Source organism: Protopterus annectens, chromosome 9.part0, assembly GCF_019279795.1.
Source record: "Protopterus annectens isolate FY-2018-M chromosome 9.part0, PAN1.0, whole genome shotgun sequence".
Classification (NCBI taxonomy): domain Eukaryota; kingdom Metazoa; phylum Chordata; order Ceratodontiformes; family Protopteridae; genus Protopterus; species Protopterus annectens.
The window spans coordinates 1,619,028,732-1,619,051,104 of record NC_056743.1 but is presented as its reverse complement, the minus strand read 5'-3'; the positions used below and the strand labels follow the sequence as shown (position 1 = coordinate 1,619,051,104).

The 22,373-nt window shown below is 39.0% G+C and overlaps 1 protein-coding gene across 1 annotated transcript in view; it reads left to right on the top strand.

Annotated features, from left to right (window-relative positions):
- Nucleotides 1-22,373, top strand: part of LOC122810730 (latent-transforming growth factor beta-binding protein 1-like) — a 573,718-nt gene that overhangs the window by 79,244 nt on the left and 472,101 nt on the right. The window contains exons 10-12 of the mRNA XM_044082294.1: nt 1,222-1,371; nt 5,506-5,655; nt 21,239-21,388. Coding sequence (XP_043938229.1) covers nt 1,222-1,371; nt 5,506-5,655; nt 21,239-21,388 — 450 coding nt within the window. The remainder of the gene's footprint in view (nt 1-1,221; nt 1,372-5,505; nt 5,656-21,238; nt 21,389-22,373) is intronic.

The window sequence follows — 22,373 nt, the reverse complement described above, 5'->3', positions numbered from 1 at the left end:
AGCTAGTTAGGGCAGGCAGCACACTGGTTAGATAAGATTAATACTGACCAAACGCATATGTTCCAACAAGTAAAACAAGCTACTACTTTCATTGTTCAAGTTAAGTTTTTTTTGACAACTGCTCATCATATGATCACTGCCTAACATTCTCGCAGAGAAGTATTTCACACCTCATTAGAACAAGTGATGGCAAATGTCAATGTGCTAATGTGTGTCTCATTGTCTGTGAAGTATGCATGCATTTTCTTTTCATATTTTAATGTCTTTTGTTAATGAATTTTGATTCCTTTTTTATGTGCAGGGTATTATTTATGTACTTTTTTTCATACATTAGAAATACATTTTTTTTAATATTTCAGATACTTAATAATTGCATTTTATTCTGAGATATACAGACATAGAAGCAAACCAATAAACACTGTGTGGTAATAAGTCTGTCAAAATTTAACTAAGATTTATTTTATTACATTTCAATTCAGATATGCATATATGTCTGCAATAAATCATAAACAAAAGACATTCTCATTGCAGTAGTTAAGAATTACTGCTGAAATAGTAAAACATGTCTTTACCCCACTACAAGAATAACTCTAAAATCATGCCTAATTCTAACCTAAACCTTATATCTAACCCCAACCAGCCCTAACTTTAGTATGAAGTCAATCAATTCTGCATGCATTACAGCAAGACAGTTGACACCATTTTCTTTCATCTCAGACAACATTTAACAAAACTGAAATCAGCATTTTTAAAAATGGGGTTTCAGCATTTTTATTGACCAGTTGTCTTTCCTCAGATGCAATGCAATTTAGAAATTAAAGGAATAAAATATCGCAGAGAAGAATTGGATAAATGTATTTATATTAAGTTTTAGGCAGCAGGTAGTAAATACCTTGTGTTTTGTGTATGAGCACACTGTTTCCTGTAACAGTCTAAGAATGAGGAAGTAGCTTTGTGTGTATAAAATATGTCAGTCCTTAAGTTAGATGAAGAAAATTTAGTAGAAGAACAGGCCCATGGCAATGAAACCATAAATATATTTCTGTATCTATGAAATGGTAAGTAAACCAGTTACTTTTTTATGCTTTTTTATGTACAGAAAACTTTAACTTAATGGACATTTTTTCCTGTTCGATATCTAATTAATGCATGTATGCAGCTGTCATTTGTTTAAAAGTCACATCTTTACATATGCTTGATATTTTGTTTTGTGAAACACAGATATAAATGAGTGTACCGAATACAATCAAACTTGTGGTAACTACTCAACCTGCACCAATACCAATGGGAGTTACTACTGTACGTGTCAAAAAGGGTTCAGGTCGACATCTGGGGAACATACCTTCACAGATTCAAAATATTTTTGCAATGGTAAGATATTAATTCTGTAAAGCCATTTTTCTTGTTCAGTGAATATTACTTCTGTGTTTATAATATCATGCATCTGTTACTAAGATGTCTTTTTATGGAATTTAGATTTTTTTTGACCTACACATTAGAGACTGTTGAGCTTAACAATTGGTATAAAACCTGGCATTGGTAACACAGTTCACTATCATAAGAGAGAATCTGTAATAGTAAATCATTAGCTTTTACATATAGCATCAAGTGTGACAAGGAAGCAGTGTTAGCATATTCACAGTCATCCAACTGGGTCTTGCAGCTTGTACAGCTGTTAAGTGATTGGCTGTGCGGCTGGTATAGCTGGTATGTGATGAGCCCTGCAGCTTGTACAGCTGTTAAGTGATGAGCTGTGCAGCTTGCACAGCTGTTATGTTATGAGCCCTGCAGCTTGTATAGCTGGTAAATGATGAGCCCTGCAGCTTGTACAGCAGTTAAGTGATGAGCTGCGCAGCTTGTACAGCTGTTAAGTAATGAGCTGCACAGCTTGTATAGCTGTTAAGTGATGAGCTGCAGCTTCATTCAGTTCACTCTTAAATACTTGTAGAGGAGCTAGTTAGGGCAGGCAGCACACTGGTTAGATAAGATTAATACTGACCAAACGCATATGTTCCAACAAGTAAAACAAACTACTACTTTCCTTGTTCAAGTTAATGCATTTATTTTACTCTGATTTTTTTTGCAACATTTCATCATATGATCACTGCCCAACATTCTTGCAGAGAAGTATTTCACACCTCATTAGTGCAACTGATGGCGTATGTAAATGTGCTAATGTGTGTCTCATTGTTTGTGAAATATGCATGGATTTTCTTTTGATATTTTAATGTCTTTTGTTAATTAATTTTGATTCCTTTTTTTATGTACAGGGCATTATTTATGCAATTTTTTTCATACATTAGAAATACATATTTTTTCATATTTTAGATACTTATTAATTGTATTTTATTCTGTGATATACAGACATAGATGCATACCAATAAAATGGAACAGTGTGTGGTAATAAGTCTGCCAAAATCTCTGGATGTCCACACTCCACCACCACCCCCAACTAAGGAAACCACAGAAAAAAACTTTTCTAAAGCATACTTCACCTTACTTAAGACAGAGGTGGTAAGTTTCACAGCCCCCACGCTAAAGGATAACACTGCCCAAGATGCAGAAATCTTTACAAATGCACTCTATGAGCACCTACAAGGATGCATGGATCGTGCCATCCCTAGCAAAAACCAAAACTCACTCCTCTAAGAGAAGGAAACCAGTTTGGTGGACCCCTGCAATAAAAAGGCTATACAATAGAAGGAGGAAACTAGTTCAGAAAAAAAGCAAATCCCAAGAAGGAAAGACAACCCTGATCAGTATCACTAAGAAACTAAGGTCCCTCATGAAATCATCCAAGGCTAACTTTGAAAGATAAATAGCCAAGGGTTCAAAAGATAACCACAAAGCCTTCTTTAGCTATGTTAAGAATCTAAGTGGCAACTCACAGATATGCACTGAACTAGTGCAAAATAGCACAAAATATACTGAACCTAATGATATTGCCAACATCCTGGCAGATAGATTCAGTGCAAACTTCACCCCCCTCTCACCTCCAAAAGGGCCCACAACAATAAAAGAAAAGTGTAGTGTCCCAAAAATCACAGACGCACAGGTGAAAACAGTCCTTTCAAAAGCCAAAAACACAGCGTCAATGGGACCAGATGGTATCCCAGGCTGCATCTTGCACAAACTACAGAACGGACTAACCCCCCACCTAAACAAGCTTTTCAACCTCAGCCTCTCCACAGGCTACATGCCCATAGAATGGTGCACGGCAATGGTTATTCCTCTTCACAAAGGAGGGGCCACAACTGACCCTGGTAACTATCGCCACATAAGCCTGACTAGCCTGGTCTGTAAGGCTATGGAGCGCATCATAATGGAACTCATTAACAAAGACATTGGGAACCTTGAAACTCTTGACCCAACCCAGTTTGGCTTTGTTAAGGGCAGATCATGCCTACTAAACCTGGTTGAATTCTTTGAGATAGTCAACAAGGTCATAGACGAGGGAAAGGTGCTTCACACAGCCTACCTTGACCTAGCCAATGCTTTTGACACCATTCCCCACTCGGGTATTACATAAAAACTCACCAGCCTGAACACAAACCCCTACTTCACGAGATGGGTTGCCAACTGGCTTACAGACAGAACTCACAAGGTAAGAATAGTCGGCTCCAGGTCTGACTCTAAACCAGTCACAAGTGTTGTCCAGCAAGGCTGGGTCCTGGGACCCCTACTGTTCGGCATATACTTCTCAGAAGTACAGGCAAACACAGGAGGACTATGGCTAACCAAGTTCGCCAATGACTGCAAACTGGTTGCCATAAGTGACTCTCCAGCTGACATGGAAAAACTCCAAAAGGGCCTTACTGAGACGGACACCTGGTGTCAAAGTCATGGCCTCAAGCTAAATGCCAAAAAATGTGTAGTCATCCCATTTGGGAAAAACAAAACACCCACAAATTACCACATAGGTGGCATCCCCCTTAATACAGAAGAGGTAATAAGTGATCTGGGGACCCAGGTAGATAGAAATCTCTCCCTTGACAATCATATTGCCAAAGTAGTTAGGAAATCCTTCTATGTGGCCCATCTAATTACTAAAGGGTTCGCATCTAGAAATAAAGAGGTTATAGTGCTCCTCTACTCGTCATTCATTAGACCCATCATAGAGTACAATGCCCCATTTGGGATGTACCTCACAAGACACTTCCAACAGCTGGAAAGACCATAAAAGTACCTCACCAAGAGGTTTACTGGCCTCAAACATATGTCCTATGCAGCCTGACTGAAAAAACTCTGGCTGTACTTAGTGGCATATACTTACTCAGAGGTGATCTCTGCCTGACTTACAAAGCCATGTCCAACTCAGGATTGATGGACATGCTCCACCTAAAGAAACTCAAGTCACTGCAAGCCACGTGCTCTAGTTAGCTAAACCTCACCACAACAATAAATAGAACATGTTGGAGGGATAGATTCCTGTCACAGAGACTCCCCATGCTTTGGAACAAAATTCCAAATTACATCAGGCAGAGCCCCTCACTAACACTCTTCAAGAGAAACCTTGACGAGTGGATGGATAACAGAAAATAGACCCCTGGGATCACTTCATTGGCTCTGCTTGACAGAGAATCAGTTAATTAATCAATGGGGCAGTGAAAGCCAACACAATCTGGCTAGGCTTATAAATGCCCTCGGGCAGATAGCCTAGTACCTTCCCATGAACCTATGAACCTATAAAATTTAACTAGGATTTATTTTATTACATTTCAAGTCAGATATGCATATATGTCTGCAATAAATCATATATAAAAGACATTCTCATTGCAGTAGTTAAGAATTACTGTTGAAATAGTAAAACATATCTTGTTTCATAAATGTGACTTATTTGTATAAAAAATGATTACCCCACTACAAGAATAACTCTAAAATCATGCCTAATTCTAACCTAAACCTTATATTTGACCCCAAGCCAGCCCTAACTCTAGCTATGAAGTCAATTAATTCTGCAAGCTTTACAGCAAGACAGTTGACACAATTTTCTTTCATCTCAGACAGCATTTGACCAAACTGAAATCAGCATTTTTAAAAATGGTTTTCAGCATTTTTATTGACCAGTTGTCTTTCCTCAGATGCAATGGAATTTAGAAATTAAATGAATAAAATATCACATAGAAGAATTGGATAAATGTATTTATACTAAGTTTTAGGGAACAAGTAGTAAACGCTTTGTGTTTTGTGTATGAGCACACTATTTGCTGTAACAGTCTAAGAATGAGGAAGTAAATTTGTGTGTATAAAATATGTCAGTCCTTAAGTTAGACAAAGAAAATTTAGGAGAAGAACAGGCCCATGACAATGAAACTGTAAATATATTTCTGGGTCTATGAAATGGTAAGTAAACCAGTTACTTTTTTATGTTTTTTATGTGCATAAGACTATAACTTAATGGACATGTTTTCCTATTCGGTATCTAATTAATAAATGTATGCAGCTGTCATTTGTTTAAAAGTCATATCTTTACATATGCTTCATATTTTGTTTTGTGAAACACAGATATAAATGAGTGCAAGGAATACAATGAAACTTGTGGTAACTACTCTATCTGCACTAATACCAATGGGAGTTACTACTGTACGTGTCAAAAAGGGTTCAGGTCGACGTTTGGGGAACATACCTTCACAGATTCAAAATATTTTTGCAATGGTAAGACATTAATTCTGTAAAGACATTTTTCTTTTTCAGTGAACATTATTCTGTGTTTATAATATCATGCATTTGTTACTAAGATGTCTGTTTACAGAATTTAGATTTTTTTTGACCTACACATTAGAGACTGTTGACCTTTACAACTGGTATAAAACCTGATATTGCTAACACAGTTCACTATCATAAGAAAGAAGCTGTAATAGTAAATCATTAGGTATTACATATAGTATCAAGTGATACAAGGAGGCAGTGATAGTATAATCACAGCTATCCAGCTGGGCCGTGCAGCTTGTATAGCTAAGTGATGGGCTATGTAGCTTGTACAGCTGTTAAGTGATGGTCTGTGCAGCTTGTATAGCTGGTAAGTGATGAGCCCTGCAGCTTGTACAGCTGTTAAGTGATGAGCCATGCAGCTTGTACATCTAAGTGATGCGCTGTGCAGCTTGTATAGCTGTTAAGTGATGAGATGCAGCTTCGTTCAGTTCACTCTTAAATACTTGTAGAGGAGCTAATTAGGGCAGGCAGCACACTGGTTAGATAAAATTAATACTAACCAAATGCAGATGTTCAAACAAGTAAAACAAACTACTACTTTCCTTGTTCAAGTTAATGCATTTATTTTACACTCATTTTTTATCCCTGCCCAACATTCTCGCTGAGAAGTATTTCACACCTCATTAGTGCAAGTGCTGGCATACGTAAATGTGCTAATGTGTCTCTTATTGTCTGTGAAGTATGTCTTTTGTTAATGAATTTTGATTCCTTTTTTATGTGCAGGGCATTATTTATGTAACTTTTTCATACATTAGAAATACATGTTTTTTTCAAATTTCAGATACTTAATAATTGTATTTTGTTCTGTGATATACAGACATAGATGCATACCAATAAAACAGAACAGTGTGTGGTAATAACTGCCAAAATTAAACTAGGATTTATTTAATTACATTTCAAGTCAGATATGCATATATGTCTGCAATAAATCATATATAAAATGCATTCTCATTGCAGTAGTTAAGAATTACTGCTAAAATAGTAAAACATGTTTTATTTCATGAATGTGACTTACTTGTATGAAAAATGATTACCCCACTACAAGAATAAATCTAAAATCATGCCTAATTCTAACCTAAACCTTGTATCTAACCCCAAGCCAGCCCTAACTCTAGCTATGAAGTCAATCAATTCTGCAAGTATTACAGCAAGACAGTTGACACAATTTTCTTTCATCTCAGACAACATTTAACCAAACTGAAATCAGTATTTTTAAAAATGGGTTTCAGTGTTTTTATATTGACCAGTTGTCTTTCCTCAGATGCAATGGAATTTAGAAATTAAAGGAATAAAATACCACAGAGAAGAATTGGATAAATGTATTTATAGGTTCATAGGTTCATACTAGGCTATCTGCCCTGGGGCAATTATAAGCCTAGCCCGATTCTGTATGGCTTACACCACCCCTTGATTTGAGTATACTGTGCCCTTTTTAAGGTTTAGTTTACTATGCCTCTGTCTAATAGTGACACGGGAGTAATCCCTGGGACAAACCTACGATCCCCATCCACTTATCGAGATTCTTCTTGAAGAGATTCAGTGAGGTGCTCTGCCTCACATGAACTGGAATTCTATTCCAGAGCGAAGGGAGCCTCTGGGTTATGAACCTGTCCCTCCAGCAAGTTCTATTTATTTCTGTGCTGAGGTTCAAGTCCCTCGAGCGTGGCTCTAAGGGATTTAGATTTACTGAGGTGGAGCATGTCCATTAATTCTGGATTTGACATAGCTTTGTATGTCAGGCATAGATCGCCTCAAGTAGGCAGTATGCAACTGAGTAGAGCTGGAGTTTTTTAACCGAGCAGCATATGGCATCTGTTTGAGACCCTTGATCCTCTTGGTGAGATACTTTTGGGGTCTTTCTAATTGCTGCAGGTGTCGGGTAAGGTACATCCCAAAAGGGCATTGTATTCTATGATGGGCCTGATGAGGGATGAATAAAGGCACGATTACCTCTCTTGATCTAGATGTGAAACCCTTCGTGATGAGGTGGGTTATGTAGAAGGTCTTTCTAACCACTTTGGCAATGTGGTTTTCAAAGGAGAGATTGCTATCAACTTGGGTCCCCAGGTCCCTAATAACTTTCTCTGTACTTAATGGGTTTCCGCCTATGTGGTAATTTGTGGGCACATTGTTTTTGCCAAAGGGTATGACTATACATTCTTTGGCATTTAGCTTTAAACCATGGTGCTGGCACCAGTTATCTGTCTCTGTGAGACCTTTTTGAAGGATGTTTGTGTCAGCTGGAGAGTTGATTATGGCCCAGTTTGCAGTCGTCTGCAAACTTGGTGAGCCATAGTCCTCCCACGCTTGCCTGTACCTCGGAAAAGTATATACCGAACAAGAGTGGTCCCAGGACAGAACCCTGTGGGACGCCACTTGTGACTGGTTTCGAGTCTGACATGGCTCCAGCAACTCTCACTCTGTGGTTCTGTCTTTGAGCCAGTTTGCGACCCATCTTGTGACATAGGGGTTTATATTTAAGCTGGATAGCTTATCTATGATGCCGAGTGGGGTATTGTGTCAAATGCCTTTGCAAGGTCCAGATAGGCTGTGTGGACTACCTTCCCTTCATCTATGGCTTTGGTGACTGTTTCAAAGAAGTCAACCAGGTTCAAAAGGCAGGATCTGCCCTTGACAAAGCCGAACTGGGTAGGATCTAGTGTCTGTAGGTCCCCAATGTCTTTGTTTATGAGCTCCATGATGATCCTCTCCATAGCCTTGCAGACTAAGCTAGTCAGGCTTATGGGGCGATAGTTTCCAGGGTCCGTAGAGGCTCCACCTTTGTGGAGTGGGACCACTGTTGCTGTACGCCATTCTGTGGGCACATATCCTGTAGTGAGGCTGAGATTGTATAGCTGTTTTATTTGAGGGATTAGTTCCTCTTGTAGTTCATGTAGGACGCAACCTGGGATGCCATCTGGTCCCATGGAAGCAGTGTTTTTTGCTTTGGAGAGGGCAGCCTTCACCTGAGCATCTGAGATGTTTGGGAGGCAGCCCTCTGCCCGGATAGATACTTGCTCTTTTGAGGAGAGGGGGTGGAGCAGTTTGCACTGAACCTGTCTGCCAGGATATTGGCGCTGTCTGTGGGTTCACTGTATTTTTGTCATTTAGAATCAACTCAGAACAAGTCTGGGAGTTGCATCCCAGGTTTCTAACATAACTGAAAAAAGCCTTATGATTGTCTTTGGTGTCCTGTGCAATTTTTCTCTCGAAGCTGGCCTTGGAGGATTTTATGAGGGATCGTATTTTTTGCTAGTACTGATCAGAGATGCCTTCCCTATTAGGGATTTTGCTCTATCATGTAGTAGCTTCCTCCTTCTGTTGTACAGTTTATTTATGGCAGGGGTCCACCAGACTGGACGCCTGCCTTTGGATGATTGGGTCTTGGTTTTGTTTGGGATAGCATGATCCATGCATTCCTGGAGATGTCCGTAGAATGCATTTATATAGGATTCTGCAGTTTGGGCTGTAGTTTCCACTGGCCCTGGGGCCTTGAAGGATTCCACTTTGGTTTTGAGAAGTGAGAAGTTCGCTTTTGAGAAGTTTTTCACTGTGGTTTTCTGGGCTGAGGGTGGGGTCGGGATGTGGACATCCAGTGAAATTAATTTATGGTCTGATCTTACCAATGAGGGATATACTTCTGGTGTGGAGCATAGAGTCCCCATGTTGGTAATGATCAGGTCTAGTATGTTGTCCCCTCTTGTGGGAGTGGTGACTAGTTGTTCCATAGCATTTGAGTTTATAATTTCCAGGAATCTTTGGGCTAAGGTGCTGGGGCTTGAGTAGTGCTTCCAGTCAATGTTTGGGTAGTTGAAGTCGCCCAATATAATGGTGTTTGGAGAGATCTTCATGTTCTCCAATGTTTTCAGGAAAGCCGAATGGGATTCCTGACTTTGAGAGGGTGGTCTGTAGGATGCTATAAACTGAAAAGCAGTCTTGCCCACTGTTAGTTGCACATGGATGGTCTCCGATACTTCGTGCAATGCCACTAACCTGGAGGTGTGGATATCCTTGATAAATATGGAAACTCCCCCTCCTTTTGTGGTTTGGTCCGGGTTTTGGGGCCGAAAAGCATGATATGAGGTATAGCCTGGTAGTGCTGGGGTGCTCTCTGGAGCCTTGAACCAGGTTTCTGTCACTGCACAGATATCGATGTTCTCCATACTGAGGAGAGCTTGAAAGGTGCATCTTGAGGTTAAGACTTCTGGCTTAGCAGCATTACCCTTAGTTTCTTGTTCCTTGTGCTGTCTATGGGGTGGGTTTGACTTTTGAGCCTTGCCTAAAAAGGCACTATGGGGTGGCAAGAGCCTTTGCCAATATCCAAAAGCCCAGTGGTGACAGGTGCAAGCCATCCCTAGCGAAGCAACGTGGCTTGTCGAGCATGTCATCCCAGGCTGACAGACACTGGATCCCCTTTGAATGACACCAAAATTTTAGCCAATTGTTAAAATCGATCATTTTGTCTTTGTACTGTGGCATCATTCTAGGTGAGGGTAAGATGCTGCTCAAGGTCAGGGTCATACCAGCCTGGGCTACATGATCAGAGAGCTCCTCTATGTCTCTTTTCATGTAGTCCAGGGAGGTACGCCTCAGGTCATTCACACCAGCATGTACAATGACTGAGTCATATTTGTATTTGCTTTGGAGTGACCTGAGTGCTTGCGTTATGTGTCGGATCCTAGCACCCGACAGGCAGCTCACTGTGACCTTCTCTTTATTCAGCCTGGTGAGTGGGACGTCAGTGTGTCTGACAATAGAGTCACCTATAACAAGAGTATCAGGTGTGTTATTCAGCCTTAAGGGCTGTGGCTGCTTGGCACACTGACTTTGTGGGTTATGTGTTGTGTGTGTTTTGTTTTGAGGTAGTGTTTGCTTGGATGTCTGCTTTGGAGGTCTCTGTTGCTTAGGTAGATTTTTATTTAGAGCCTCCGAGTATGTTTTTGTGTATTTATGTGTTTGGTTCGCTGATGTGGTGGGACTATGTGATACTGGAATTGTGTTGTGTGAGGTTACCTTCTCCTCCTGACTGGTTACACCAGTTTTGAGATGAGAGAGCTCAGCCTCCAGTTTGGCTAAATAGTTGCATCTCTCACATATATTTGAACCTGTTTGGAGGAGGAGAGGGTTGTCCGTGTACATGAGACAGTTGTAACATTGCCTCAAAATTCCCAGATTCACCAGCTGGACTGGAGAGGAAACCATTGACTGACCTTTGGACATGCTAGAGTAATAGGGAAACTGAATTTAAGATGGACCAATAGAGGACAGGGTAATCGTAGAGAGTATAAGAGTAAGTAGTGCTTATGGTTTAATAGTGCTAACTTGTAGGATTACTTAATTGGACCAGTGAAGGGCCTTAGAATGAGAATATGGTGTTTAAATTGAGAGATAGAGCAGTTCTAAGGGAAAAAGTGAAGAGCAGACTTTGTGGAGCCAGGAGTAGTTTAAACCCAATTAGGTGTCACTGCCCGCTGTTGCGCTATGCTCACAAATGCGCAAAACCGCGCAAAAGAGGGTTTTAAGAGAGGAAGATGAAGGAGTTTTGGAATTGACCCAAAATGGCCAATAAAACTACAGTTTCAAGTCAGTAACCACTCCCACAGGGGCAGGCAGGCTGCTCAATGTTTTTCACTGCCACTGATCAACAGAGAGACTTTCCTTTAGCCCAAGCAAAAATGGCCTCACAGAAACTTACAAACAGTTCAAGAACAGCAAGCCTGTAACTGAACTTTTTTAAATCTCAGAAAAGTGGGGAAAAAAGCAAGATTTTTTTTTTTTTGTTTTTTCAGAGATAGCAGAGGTTAACAAGTATCAACAAGTTATAACAGTGCAGTAAATGACCCCACACAAGAGTGCTAGGCCAAAGACAGATAAAATGCAAGTTTTGAGAAAAAACGATTTTAAAAATAAGTGCAAACAGGAAATTCAGTAAACAGCTCTAGGTTGTGCTCTAAATACAGTTACTAATGCAGAAATCAAATTTAACAAGCCAGAAAATGCTCAAAATAGGCGGCTATGCAGAAAAACTTAGCAAATAAACAGAGGAAAAATACTTAAAGTCTCAAAAGTGGCTCCTTTCTTCTCTCAGCATTTTCTCCTCTTGGTGGGTGCTTCACCAACAGCCAACAAGCCTGAAAAGATGCCAAAACCATGAGGCAACCAGGTTTTAAGAGAGGAAGATGAAGGAGTTTTGGAATTGACCCAAAATGGCCAATAAAACTACAGTTTCAAGTCAGTAACCACTCCCACAGGGGCAGGCAGGCTGCTCAATGTTTTTCACTGCCACTGATCAACAGAGAGACTTTCCTTTAGCCCAAGCAAAAATGGCCTCACAGAAACTTACAAACAGTTCAAGAACAGCAAGACTGTAACTGAACTTTATAAATCTCAGAAAAGTGGGAAAAAGCAAGATTTTTTGTTTTTTGTTTTTCAGAGATAGCAGAGGTTAACAAGTATCAACAAGTTATAACAGTGCAGTAAATGACCCCACACAAGAGTGCTAGGCCAAAGACAGATAAAATGCAAGTTTTGAGAAAAAACGATTTTAAAAATAAGTGCAAACAGGAAATTCAGTAAACAGCTCTAGGTTGTGCTCTAAATACAGTTACTAATGCAGAAATCAAATTTAACAAGCCAGAAAATGCTCAAAATAGGCGGCTATGCAGAAAAACTTAGCAAATAAACAGAGGAAAAATACTTAAAGTCTCAAAAGTGGCTCCTTTCTTCTCTCAGCATTTTCTCCTCTTGGTGGGTGCTTCACCAACAGCCAGCAAGCCTGAAAAGATGCCAAAACCATGAGGCAACCAGGTTTTAAGAGAGGAAGATGAAGGAGTTTTGGAATTGACCCAAAATGGCCAATAAAACTACAGTTTCAAGTCAGTAACCACTCCCACAGGGGCAGGCAGGCTGCTCAATGTTTTTCACTGCCACTGATCAACAGAGAGACTTTCCTTTAGCCCAAGCAAAAATGGCCTTACAGAAACTTACAAACAGTTCAAGAACAGCAAGCCTGTAACTGAACTTTTTTAAATCTCAGAAAAGTGGGAAAAAAGCAAGATTTTTTTGTTTTTTTTTGTTTTTTTCAGAGATAGCAGAGGTTAACAAGTATCAACAAGTTATAACAGTGCAGTAAATGACCCCACACAAGAGTGCTAGGCCAAAGACAGATAAAATGCAAGTTTTGAGAAAAAACGATTTTAAAAATAAGTGCAAACAGGAAATTCAGTAAACAGCTCTAGGTTGTGCTCTAAATACAGTTACTAATGCAGAAATCAAATTTAACAAGCCAGAAAATGCTCAAAATAGGCGGCTATGCAGAAAAACTTAGCAAATAAACAGAGGAAAAATACTTAAAGTCTCAAAAGTGGCTCCTTTCTTCTCTCAGCATTTTCTCCTCTTGGTGGGTGCTTCACCAACAGCCAACAAGCCTGAAAAGATGCCAAAACCATGAGGCAACCAGGTTTTAAGAGAGGAAGATGAAGGAGTTTTGGAATTGACCCAAAATGGCCAATAAAACTACAGTTTCAAGTCAGTAACCACTCCCACAGGGGCAGGCAGGCTGCTCAATGTTTTTCACTGCCACTGATCAACAGAGAGACTTTCCTTTAGCCCAAGCAAAAATGGCCTCACAGAAACTTACAAACAGTTCAAGAACAGCAAGCCTGTAACTGAACTTTTTTAAATCTCAGAAAAGTGGGAAAAAGCAAGATTTTTTTTTGTTTTTTCAGAGATAGCAGAGGTTAACAAGTATCAACAAGTTATAACAGTGCAGTAAATGACCCCACACAAGAGTGCTAGGCCAAAGACAGATAAAATGCAAGTTTTGAGAAAAAACGATTTTAAAAATAAGTGCAAACAGGAAATTCAGTAAACAGCTCTAGGTTGTGCTCTAAATACAGTTACTAATGCAGAAATCAAATTTAACAAGCCAGAAAATGCTCAAAATAGGCGGCTATGCAGAAAAACTTAGCAAATAAACAGAGGAAAAATACTTAAAGTCTCAAAAGTGGCTCCTTTCTTCTCTCAGCATTTTCTCCTCTTGGTGGGTGCTTCACCAACAGCCAACAAGCCTGAAAAGATGCCAAAACCATGAGGCAACCAGGTTTTAAGAGAGGAAGATGAAGGAGTTTTGGAATTGACCCAAAATGGCCAATAAAACTACAGTTTCAAGTCAGTAACCACTCCCACAGGGGCAGGCAGGCTGCTCAATGTTTTTCACTGCCACTGATCAACAGAGAGACTTTCCTTTAGCCCAAGCAAAAATGGCCTCACAGAAACTTACAAACAGTTCAAGAACAGCAAGCCTGTAACTGAACTTTTTAAATCTCAGAAAAGTGGGAAAAAGGTAAGATTTTTTTTGTTTTTGTTTTTTCAGAGATAGCAGAGGTTAACAAGTATCAACAAGTTATAACAGTGCAGTAAATGACCCCACACAAGAGTGCTAGGCCAAAGACAGATAAAATGCAAGTTTTGAGAAAAAACGATTTTAAAAATAAGTGCAAACAGGAAATTCAGTAAACAGCTCTAGGTTGTGCTCTAAATACAGTTACTAATGCAGAAATCAAATTTAACAAGCCAGAAAATGCTCAAAATAGGCGGCTATGCAGAAAAACTTAGCAAATAAACAGAGGAAAAATACTTAAAGTCTCAAAAGTGGCTCCTTTCTTCTCTCAGCATTTTCTCCTCTTGGTGGGTGCTTCACCAACAGCCAACAAGCCTGAAAAGATGCCAAAACCACGAGGCAACCAGGTTTTAAGAGAGGAAGATGAAGGAGTTTTGGAATTGACCCAAAATGGCCAATAAAACTACAGTTTCAAGTCAGTAACCACTCCCACAGGGGCAGGCAGGCTGCTCAATGTTTTTCACTGCCACTGATCAACAGAGAGACTTTCCTTTAGCCCAAGCAAAAATGGCCTCACAGAAACTTACAAACAGTTCAAGAACAGCAAGCCTGTAACTGAACTTTTTTAAATCTCAGAAAAGTGGGAAAAAAGCAAGATTTTTTTGTTTTGTTTTTTCAGAGATAGCAGAGGTTAACAAGTATCAACAAGTTATAACAGTGCAGTAAATGACCCCACACAAGAGTGCTAGGCCAAAGACAGATAAAATGCAAGTTTTGAGAAAAAACGATTTTAAAAATAAGTGCAAACAGGAAATTCAGTAAACAGCTCTAGGTTGTGCTCTAAATACAGTTACTAATGCAGAAATCAAATTTAACAAGCCAGAAAATGCTCAAAATAGGCGGCTATGCAGAAAAACTTAGCAAATAAACAGAGGAAAAATACTTAAAGTCTCAAAAGTGGCTCCTTTCTTCTCTCAGCATTTTCTCCTCTTGGTGGGTGCTTCACCAACAGCCAACAAGCCTGAAAAGATGCCAAAACCATGAGGCAACCAGGTTTTAAGAGAGGAAGATGAAGGAGTTTTGGAATTGACCCAAAATGGCCAATAAAACTACAGTTTCAAGTCAGTAACCACTCCCACAGGGGCAGGCAGGCTGCTCAATGTTTTCACTGCCACTGATCAACAGAGAGACTTTCCTTTAGCCCAAGCAAAAATGGCCTCACAGAAACTTACAAACAGTTCAAGAACAGCAAGCCTGTAACTGAACTTTTTAAATCTCAGAAAAATGGGAAAAAAGCAAGATTTTTTTGTTTTTTTGTTTTTTCAGAGATAGCAGAGGTTAACAAGTATCAACAAGTTATAACAGTGCAGTAAATGACCCCACACAAGAGTGCTAGGCCAAAGACAGATAAAATGCAAGTTTTGAGAAAAAACGATTTTAAAAATAAGTGCAAACAGGAAATTCAGTAAACAGCTCTAGGTTGTGCTCTAAATACAGTTACTAATGCAGAAATCAAATTTAACAAGCCAGAAAATGCTCAAAATAGGCGGCTATGCAGAAAAACTTAGCAAATAAACAGAGGAAAAATACTTAAAGTCTCAAAAGTGGCTCCTTTCTTCTCTCAGCATTTTCTCCTCTTGGTGGGTGCTTCACCAACAGCCAACAAGCCTGAAAAGATGCCAAAACCACGAGGCAACCAGGTTTTAAGAGAGGAAGATGAAGGAGTTTTGGAATTGACCCAAAATGGCCAATAAAACTACAGTTTCAAGTCAGTAACCACTCCCACAGGGGCAGGCAGGCTGCTCAATGTTTTTCACTGCCACTGATCAACAGAGAGACTTTCCTTTAGCCCAAGCAAAAATGGCCTCACAGAAACTTACAAACAGTTCAAGAACAGCAAGCCTGTAACTGAACTTTTTTAAATCTCAGAAAAGTGGGAAAAAGCAAGATTTTTTTTTTTGTTTTTTCAGAGATAGCAGAGGTTAACAAGTATCAACAAGTTATAACAGTGCAGTAAATGACCCCACACAAGAGTGCTAGGCCAAAGACAGATAAAATGCAAGTTTTGAGAAAAAACGATTTTAAAAATAAGTGCAAACAGGAAATTCAGTAAACAGCTCTAGGTTGTGCTCTAAATACAGTTACTAATGCAGAAATCAAATTTAACAAGCCAGAAAATGCTCAAAATAGGCGGCTATGCAGAAAAACTTAGCAAATAAACAGAGGAAAAATACTTAAAGTCTCAAAAGTGGCTCCTTTCTTCTCTCAGCATTTTCTCCTCTTGGTGGGTGCTTCACCAACAGCCAACAAGCCTGAAAAGATGCCAAAACCACGAGGCAACCAGGTTTTAAGAGAGGAAGATGAAGGAGTTTTGGAATTGACCCAAAATGGCCAATAAAACTACAGTTTCAAGTCAGTAACCACTCCCACAGGGGCAGGCAGGCTGCTCAATGTTTTTCACTGCCACTGATCAACAGAGAGACTTTCCTTTAGCCCAAGCAAAAAATGGCCTCACAGAAACTTACAAACAGTTCAAGAAGAGCAAGCCTGTAACTCAGAAAAGTGGGAAAAAAGCAAGATTTTTTTTGTTTTTTTTTTTGTTTTTTCAGAGATAGCAGAGGTTAACAAGTATCAACAAGTTATAACAGTGCAGTAAATGACCCCACACAAGAGTGCTAGGCCAAAGACAGATAAAATGCAAGTTTTGAGAAAAAAACGATTTTAAAAATAAGTGCAAACAGGAAATTCAGTAAACAGCTCTAGGTTGTGCTCTAAATACAGTTACTAATGCAGAAATCAAATTTAACAAGCCAGAAAATGCTCAAAATAGGCGGCTATGCAGAAAAACTTAGCAAATAAACAGAGGAAAAATACTTAAAGTCTCAAAAGTGGCTCCTTTCTTCTCTCAGCATTTTCTCCTCTTGGTGGGTGCTTCACCAACAGCCAACAAGCCTGAAAAGATGCCAAAACCACGAGGCAACCAGGTTTTAAGAGAGGAAGATGAAGGAGTTTTGAATTGACCCAAAATGGCCAATAAAACTACAGTTTCAAGTCAGTAACCACTCCCACAGGGGCAGGCAGGCTGCTCAATGTTTTTCACTGCCACTGATCAACAGAGAGACTTTCCTTTAGCCCAAGCAAAAATGGCCTCACAGAAACTTACAAACAGTTCAAGAACAGCAAGCCTGTAACTGAACTTTTTAAATCTCAGAAAAGTGGGAAAAAGCAAGATTTTTTTTTTTTTGTTTTTCAGAGATAGCAGAGGTTAACAAGTATCAACAAGTTATAACAGTGCAGTAAATGACCCCACACAAGAGTGCTAGGCCAAAGACAGATAAAATGCAAGTTTTGAGAAAAAACGATTTTAAAAATAAGTGCAAACAGGAAATTCAGTAAACAGCTCTAGGTTGTGCTCTAAATACAGTTACTAATGCAGAAATCAAATTTAACAAGCCAGAAAATGCTCAAAATAGGCGGCTATGCAGAAAAACTTAGCAAATAAACAGAGGAAAAATACTTAAAGTCTCAAAAGTGGCTCCTTTCTTCTCTCAGCATTTTCTCCTCTTGGTGGGTGCTTCACCAACAGCCAACAAGCCTGAAAAGATGCCAAAACCATGAGGCAACCAGGTTTTAAGAGAGGAAGATGAAGGAGTTTTGGAATTGACCCAAAATGGCCAATAAAACTACAGTTTCAAGTCAGTAACCACTCCCACAGGGGCAGGCAGGCTGCTCAATGTTTTTCACTGCCACTGATCAACAGAGAGACTTTCCTTTAGCCCAAGCAAAAATGGCCTCACAGAAACTTACAAACAGTTCAAGAACAGCAAGCCTGTAACTGAACTTTTTTAAATCTCAGAAAAGTGGGAAAAAGCAAGATTTTTTTGTTTTTTTGTTTTTTCAGAGATAGCAGAGGTTAACAAGTATCAACAAGTTATAACAGTGCAGTAAATGACCCCACACAAGAGTGCTAGGCCAAAGACAGATAAAATGCAAGTTTTGAGAAAAAACGATTTTAAAAATAAGTGCAAACAGGAAATTCAGTAAACAGCTCTAGGTTGTGCTCTAAATACAGTTACTAATGCAGAAATCAAATTTAACAAGCCAGAAAATGCTCAAAATAGGCGGCTATGCAGAAAAACTTAGCAAATAAACAGAGGAAAATACTTAAAGTCTCAAAAGTGGCTCCTTTCTTCTCTCAGCATTTTCTCCTCTTGGTGGGTGCTTCACCAACAGCCAACAAGCCTGAAAAGATGCCAAAACCACGAGGCAACCAGGTTTTAAGAGAGGAAGATGAAGGAGTTTTGGAATTGACCCAAAATGGCCAATAAAACTACAGTTTCAAGTCAGTAACCACTCCCACAGGGGCAGGCAGGCTGCTCAATGTTTTTCACTGCCACTGATCAACAGAGAGACTTTCCTTTAGCCCAAGCAAAAATGGCCTCACAGAAACTTACAAACAGTTCAAGAACAGCAAGCCTGTAACTGAACTTTTTAAATCTCAGAAAAGTGGGAAAAAGCAAGATTTTTTTTTTTTTTGTTTTTCAGAGATAGCAGAGGTTAACAAGTATCAACAAGTTATAACAGTGCAGTAAATGACCCCACACAAGAGTGCTAGGCCAAAGACAGATAAAATGCAAGTTTTGAGAAAAAACGATTTTAAAAATAAGTGCAAACAGGAAATTCAGTAAACAGCTCTAGGTTGTGCTCTAAATACAGTTACTAATGCAGAAATCAAATTTAACAAGCCAGAAAATGCTCAAAATAGGCGGCTATGCAGAAAAACTTAGCAAATAAACAGAGGAAAAATACTTAAAGTCTCAAAAGTGGCTCCTTTCTTCTCTCAGCATTTTCTCCTCTTGGTGGGTGCTTCACCAACAGCCAACAAGCCTGAAAAGATGCCAAAACCACGAGGCAACCAGGTTTTAAGAGAGGAAGATGAAGGAGTTTTGGAATTGACCCAAAATGGCCAATAAAACTACAGTTTCAAGTCAGTAACCACTCCCACAGGGGCAGGCAGGCTGCTCAATGTTTTTCACTGCCACTGATCAACAGAGAGACTTTCCTTTAGCCCAAGCAAAAATGGCCTCACAGAAACTTACAAACAGTTCAAGAACAGCAAGCCTGTAACTGAACTTTTTAAATCTCAGAAAAGTGGGAAAAAGCAAGATTTTTTTGTTTTTGTTTTTTCAGAGATAGCAGAGGTTAACAAGTATCAACAAGTTATAACAGTGCAGTAAATGACCCCACACAAGAGTGCTAGGCCAAAGACAGATAAAATGCAAGTTTTGAGAAAAAAACGATTTTAAAAATAAGTGCAAACAGGAAATTCAGTAAACAGCTCTAGGTTGTGCTCTAAATACAGTTACTAATGCAGAAATCAAATTTAACAAGCCAGAAAATGCTCAAAATAGGCGGCTATGCAGAAAAACTTAGCAAATAAACAGAGGAAAAATACTTAAAGTCTCAAAAGTGGCTCCTTTCTTCTCTCAGCATTTTCTCCTCTTGGTGGGTGCTTCACCAACAGCCAACAAGCCTGAAAAGATGCCAAAACCACGAGGCAACCAGGTTTTAAGAGAGGAAGATGAAGGAGTTTTGGAATTGACCCAAAATGGCCAATAAAACTACAGTTTCAAGTCAGTAACCACTCCCACAGGGGCAGGCAGGCTGCTCAATGTTTTTCACTGCCACTGATCAACAGAGAGACTTTCCTTTAGCCCAAGCAAAAAATGGCCTCACAGAAACTTACAAACAGTTCAAGAACAGCAAGCCTGTAACTGAACTTTTTTAAATCTCAGAAAAGTGGGAAAAAAGCAAGATTTTTTTTTGTTTTTTCAGAGATAGCAGAGGTTAACAAGTATCAACAAGTTATAACAGTGCAGTAAATGACCCCACACAAGAGTGCTAGGCCAAAGACAGATAAAATGCAAGTTTTGAGAAAAAACGATTTTAAAAATAAGTGCAAACAGGAAATTCAGTAAACAGCTCTAGGTTGTGCTCTAAATACAGTTACTAATGCAGAAATCAAATTTAACAAGCCAGAAAATGCTCAAAATAGGCGGCTATGCAGAAAAACTTAGCAAATAAACAGAGGAAAAATACTTAAAGTCTCAAAAGTGGCTCCTTTCTTCTCTCAGCATTTTCTCCTCTTGGTGGGTGCTTCACCAACAGCCAACAAGCCTGAAAAGATGCCAAAACCATGAGGCAACCAGGTTTTAAGAGAGGAAGATGAAGGAGTTTTGGAATTGACCCAAAATGGCCAATAAAACTACAGTTTCAAGTCAGTAACCACTCCCACAGGGGCAGGCAGGCTGCTCAATGTTTTTCACTGCCACTGATCAACAGAGAGACTTTCCTTTAGCCCAAGCAAAAAATGGCCTCACAGAAACTTACAAACAGTTCAAGAACAGCAAGCCTGTAACTGAACTTTTTTAAATCTCAGAAAAGTGGGAAAAAGCAAGATTTTTTTGTTTGTGTTTTTCAGAGATAGCAGAGGTTAACAAGTATCAACAAGTTATAACAGTGCAGTAAATGACCCCACACAAGAGTGCTAGGCCAAAGACAGATAAAATGCAAGTTTTGAGAAAAAACGATTTTAAAAATAAGTGCAAACAGGAAATTCAGTAAACAGCTCTAGGTTGTGCTCTAAATACAGTTACTAATGCAGAAATCAAATTTAACAAGCCAGAAAATGCTCAAAATAGGTGGCTATGCAGAAAAACTTAGCAAATAAACAGAGGAAAAATACTTAAAGTCTCAAAAGTGGCTCCTTTCTTCTCTCAGCATTTTCTCCTCTTGGTGGGTGCTTCACCAACAGCCAACAAGCCTATACTAAGTTTTAGGCAGCAAGTAGTAAATACCTTATGTTTTGTGTATGAGCAAACTATTTGCTGTAACAGCCTAAGAATGAGGAAGTAGCTTTGTGTGTATAAAATATGTCAGTCCTTCAGTTAGACAAAGAAAATTTAGGAGAACAGGCCCATGGCAACGAAACCATAAATATATTTCTGTGTCTATGAAATGGTAAGTAAACTAGTTACTTTTTTATGGTTTTTTTTAGGTACAGAAGACTTTAACTTAATGGACATTTTTTCCTGTTCAGTATCTAATTAATGAATGTATGCAGCTGTCATTTGTTTAAAAGTCATATCTTTACATATGCTTGATATTTTGTTTTGTGAAACACAGATATAAATGAGTGCACCGAATACAATCAAACTTGTGGTAACTACTCTATCTGCACTAATACCAATGGGAGTTACTACTGTACGTGTCAAAAAGGGTTCAGGTCGCCATCTGGGGAACATACCTTCACAGATTCAAAATATTTTTGCAATGGTAAGATATTAATGCTGTAAAGGCATTTTTCTTGTTCAGTGAACATTACGTCTGTGTTTATAATATCATGCATTTGTTACTAAGATGTCTTTTTATAGAATTTAGATTTTTTTTACCTACACATTAGAGACTGTTGAGCTTAACAATTGGTATAAAACCTGACATTGCTAACACAGTTCACTATCATAAGAGAGAATCTGTAATAGTAAATCATTAGCTTTTACATATAGCATCAAGTGTTACAAGGAGGCAGTATTAATATATTCACAGTCATCCAACTGGGTCTTGCAGCTTGTACAGCTGTTAAGTGATGGGCTGTGCTGCTGGTGTAGGTGGTATGTGATGAGCCCTGCAGCTTGTACAGCTGTTAAGTTATGAGCCGTGCAGCTTGCACAGCTGTTATGTTATGAGCCCTGCAGCTTGTATAGCTGGTAAGTGATGAGCTGTAGCTTCATTCAGTTCACTCTTAAATACTTGTCAAGGAGCTAGTTAGGGCAGGCAGCACACTGGTTAGATAAGATTACTACTGACCAAATACAGATGTTCAAACAAGTAAAACAAACTACTACTTTCCTTGTTCAAGTTAATGCATTTATGTTACACTGATTTTATTTTGCAACTGTTCATCATATGATCACTGCCTAGCATTCTCGCAGAGACGTATTTCACACCTCATTAGTGCAAGTGATGTCATATGTGAATGTGTTAATGTGTGTCTCATTGTCTGTGAAGTATGCATGCATTTTCTTTTGATATTTTATTGTCTTTTGTTAATTAATTTTGATTCTTTTTTATGTGCAGGGCATTATTTATGTAATTTTTTTCATGCATTAGAAATATATGTTTTTTCAAATTTCAGATACTTAATAATTGTGTTTTTTCTGTGATATACAGACATAGATGCATACCAATAAAATGGAACAGTGTGTGGTAATAAGTCTGCCAAAATTTAATTAGGATTTATTTTATTACATTTCAATTCATG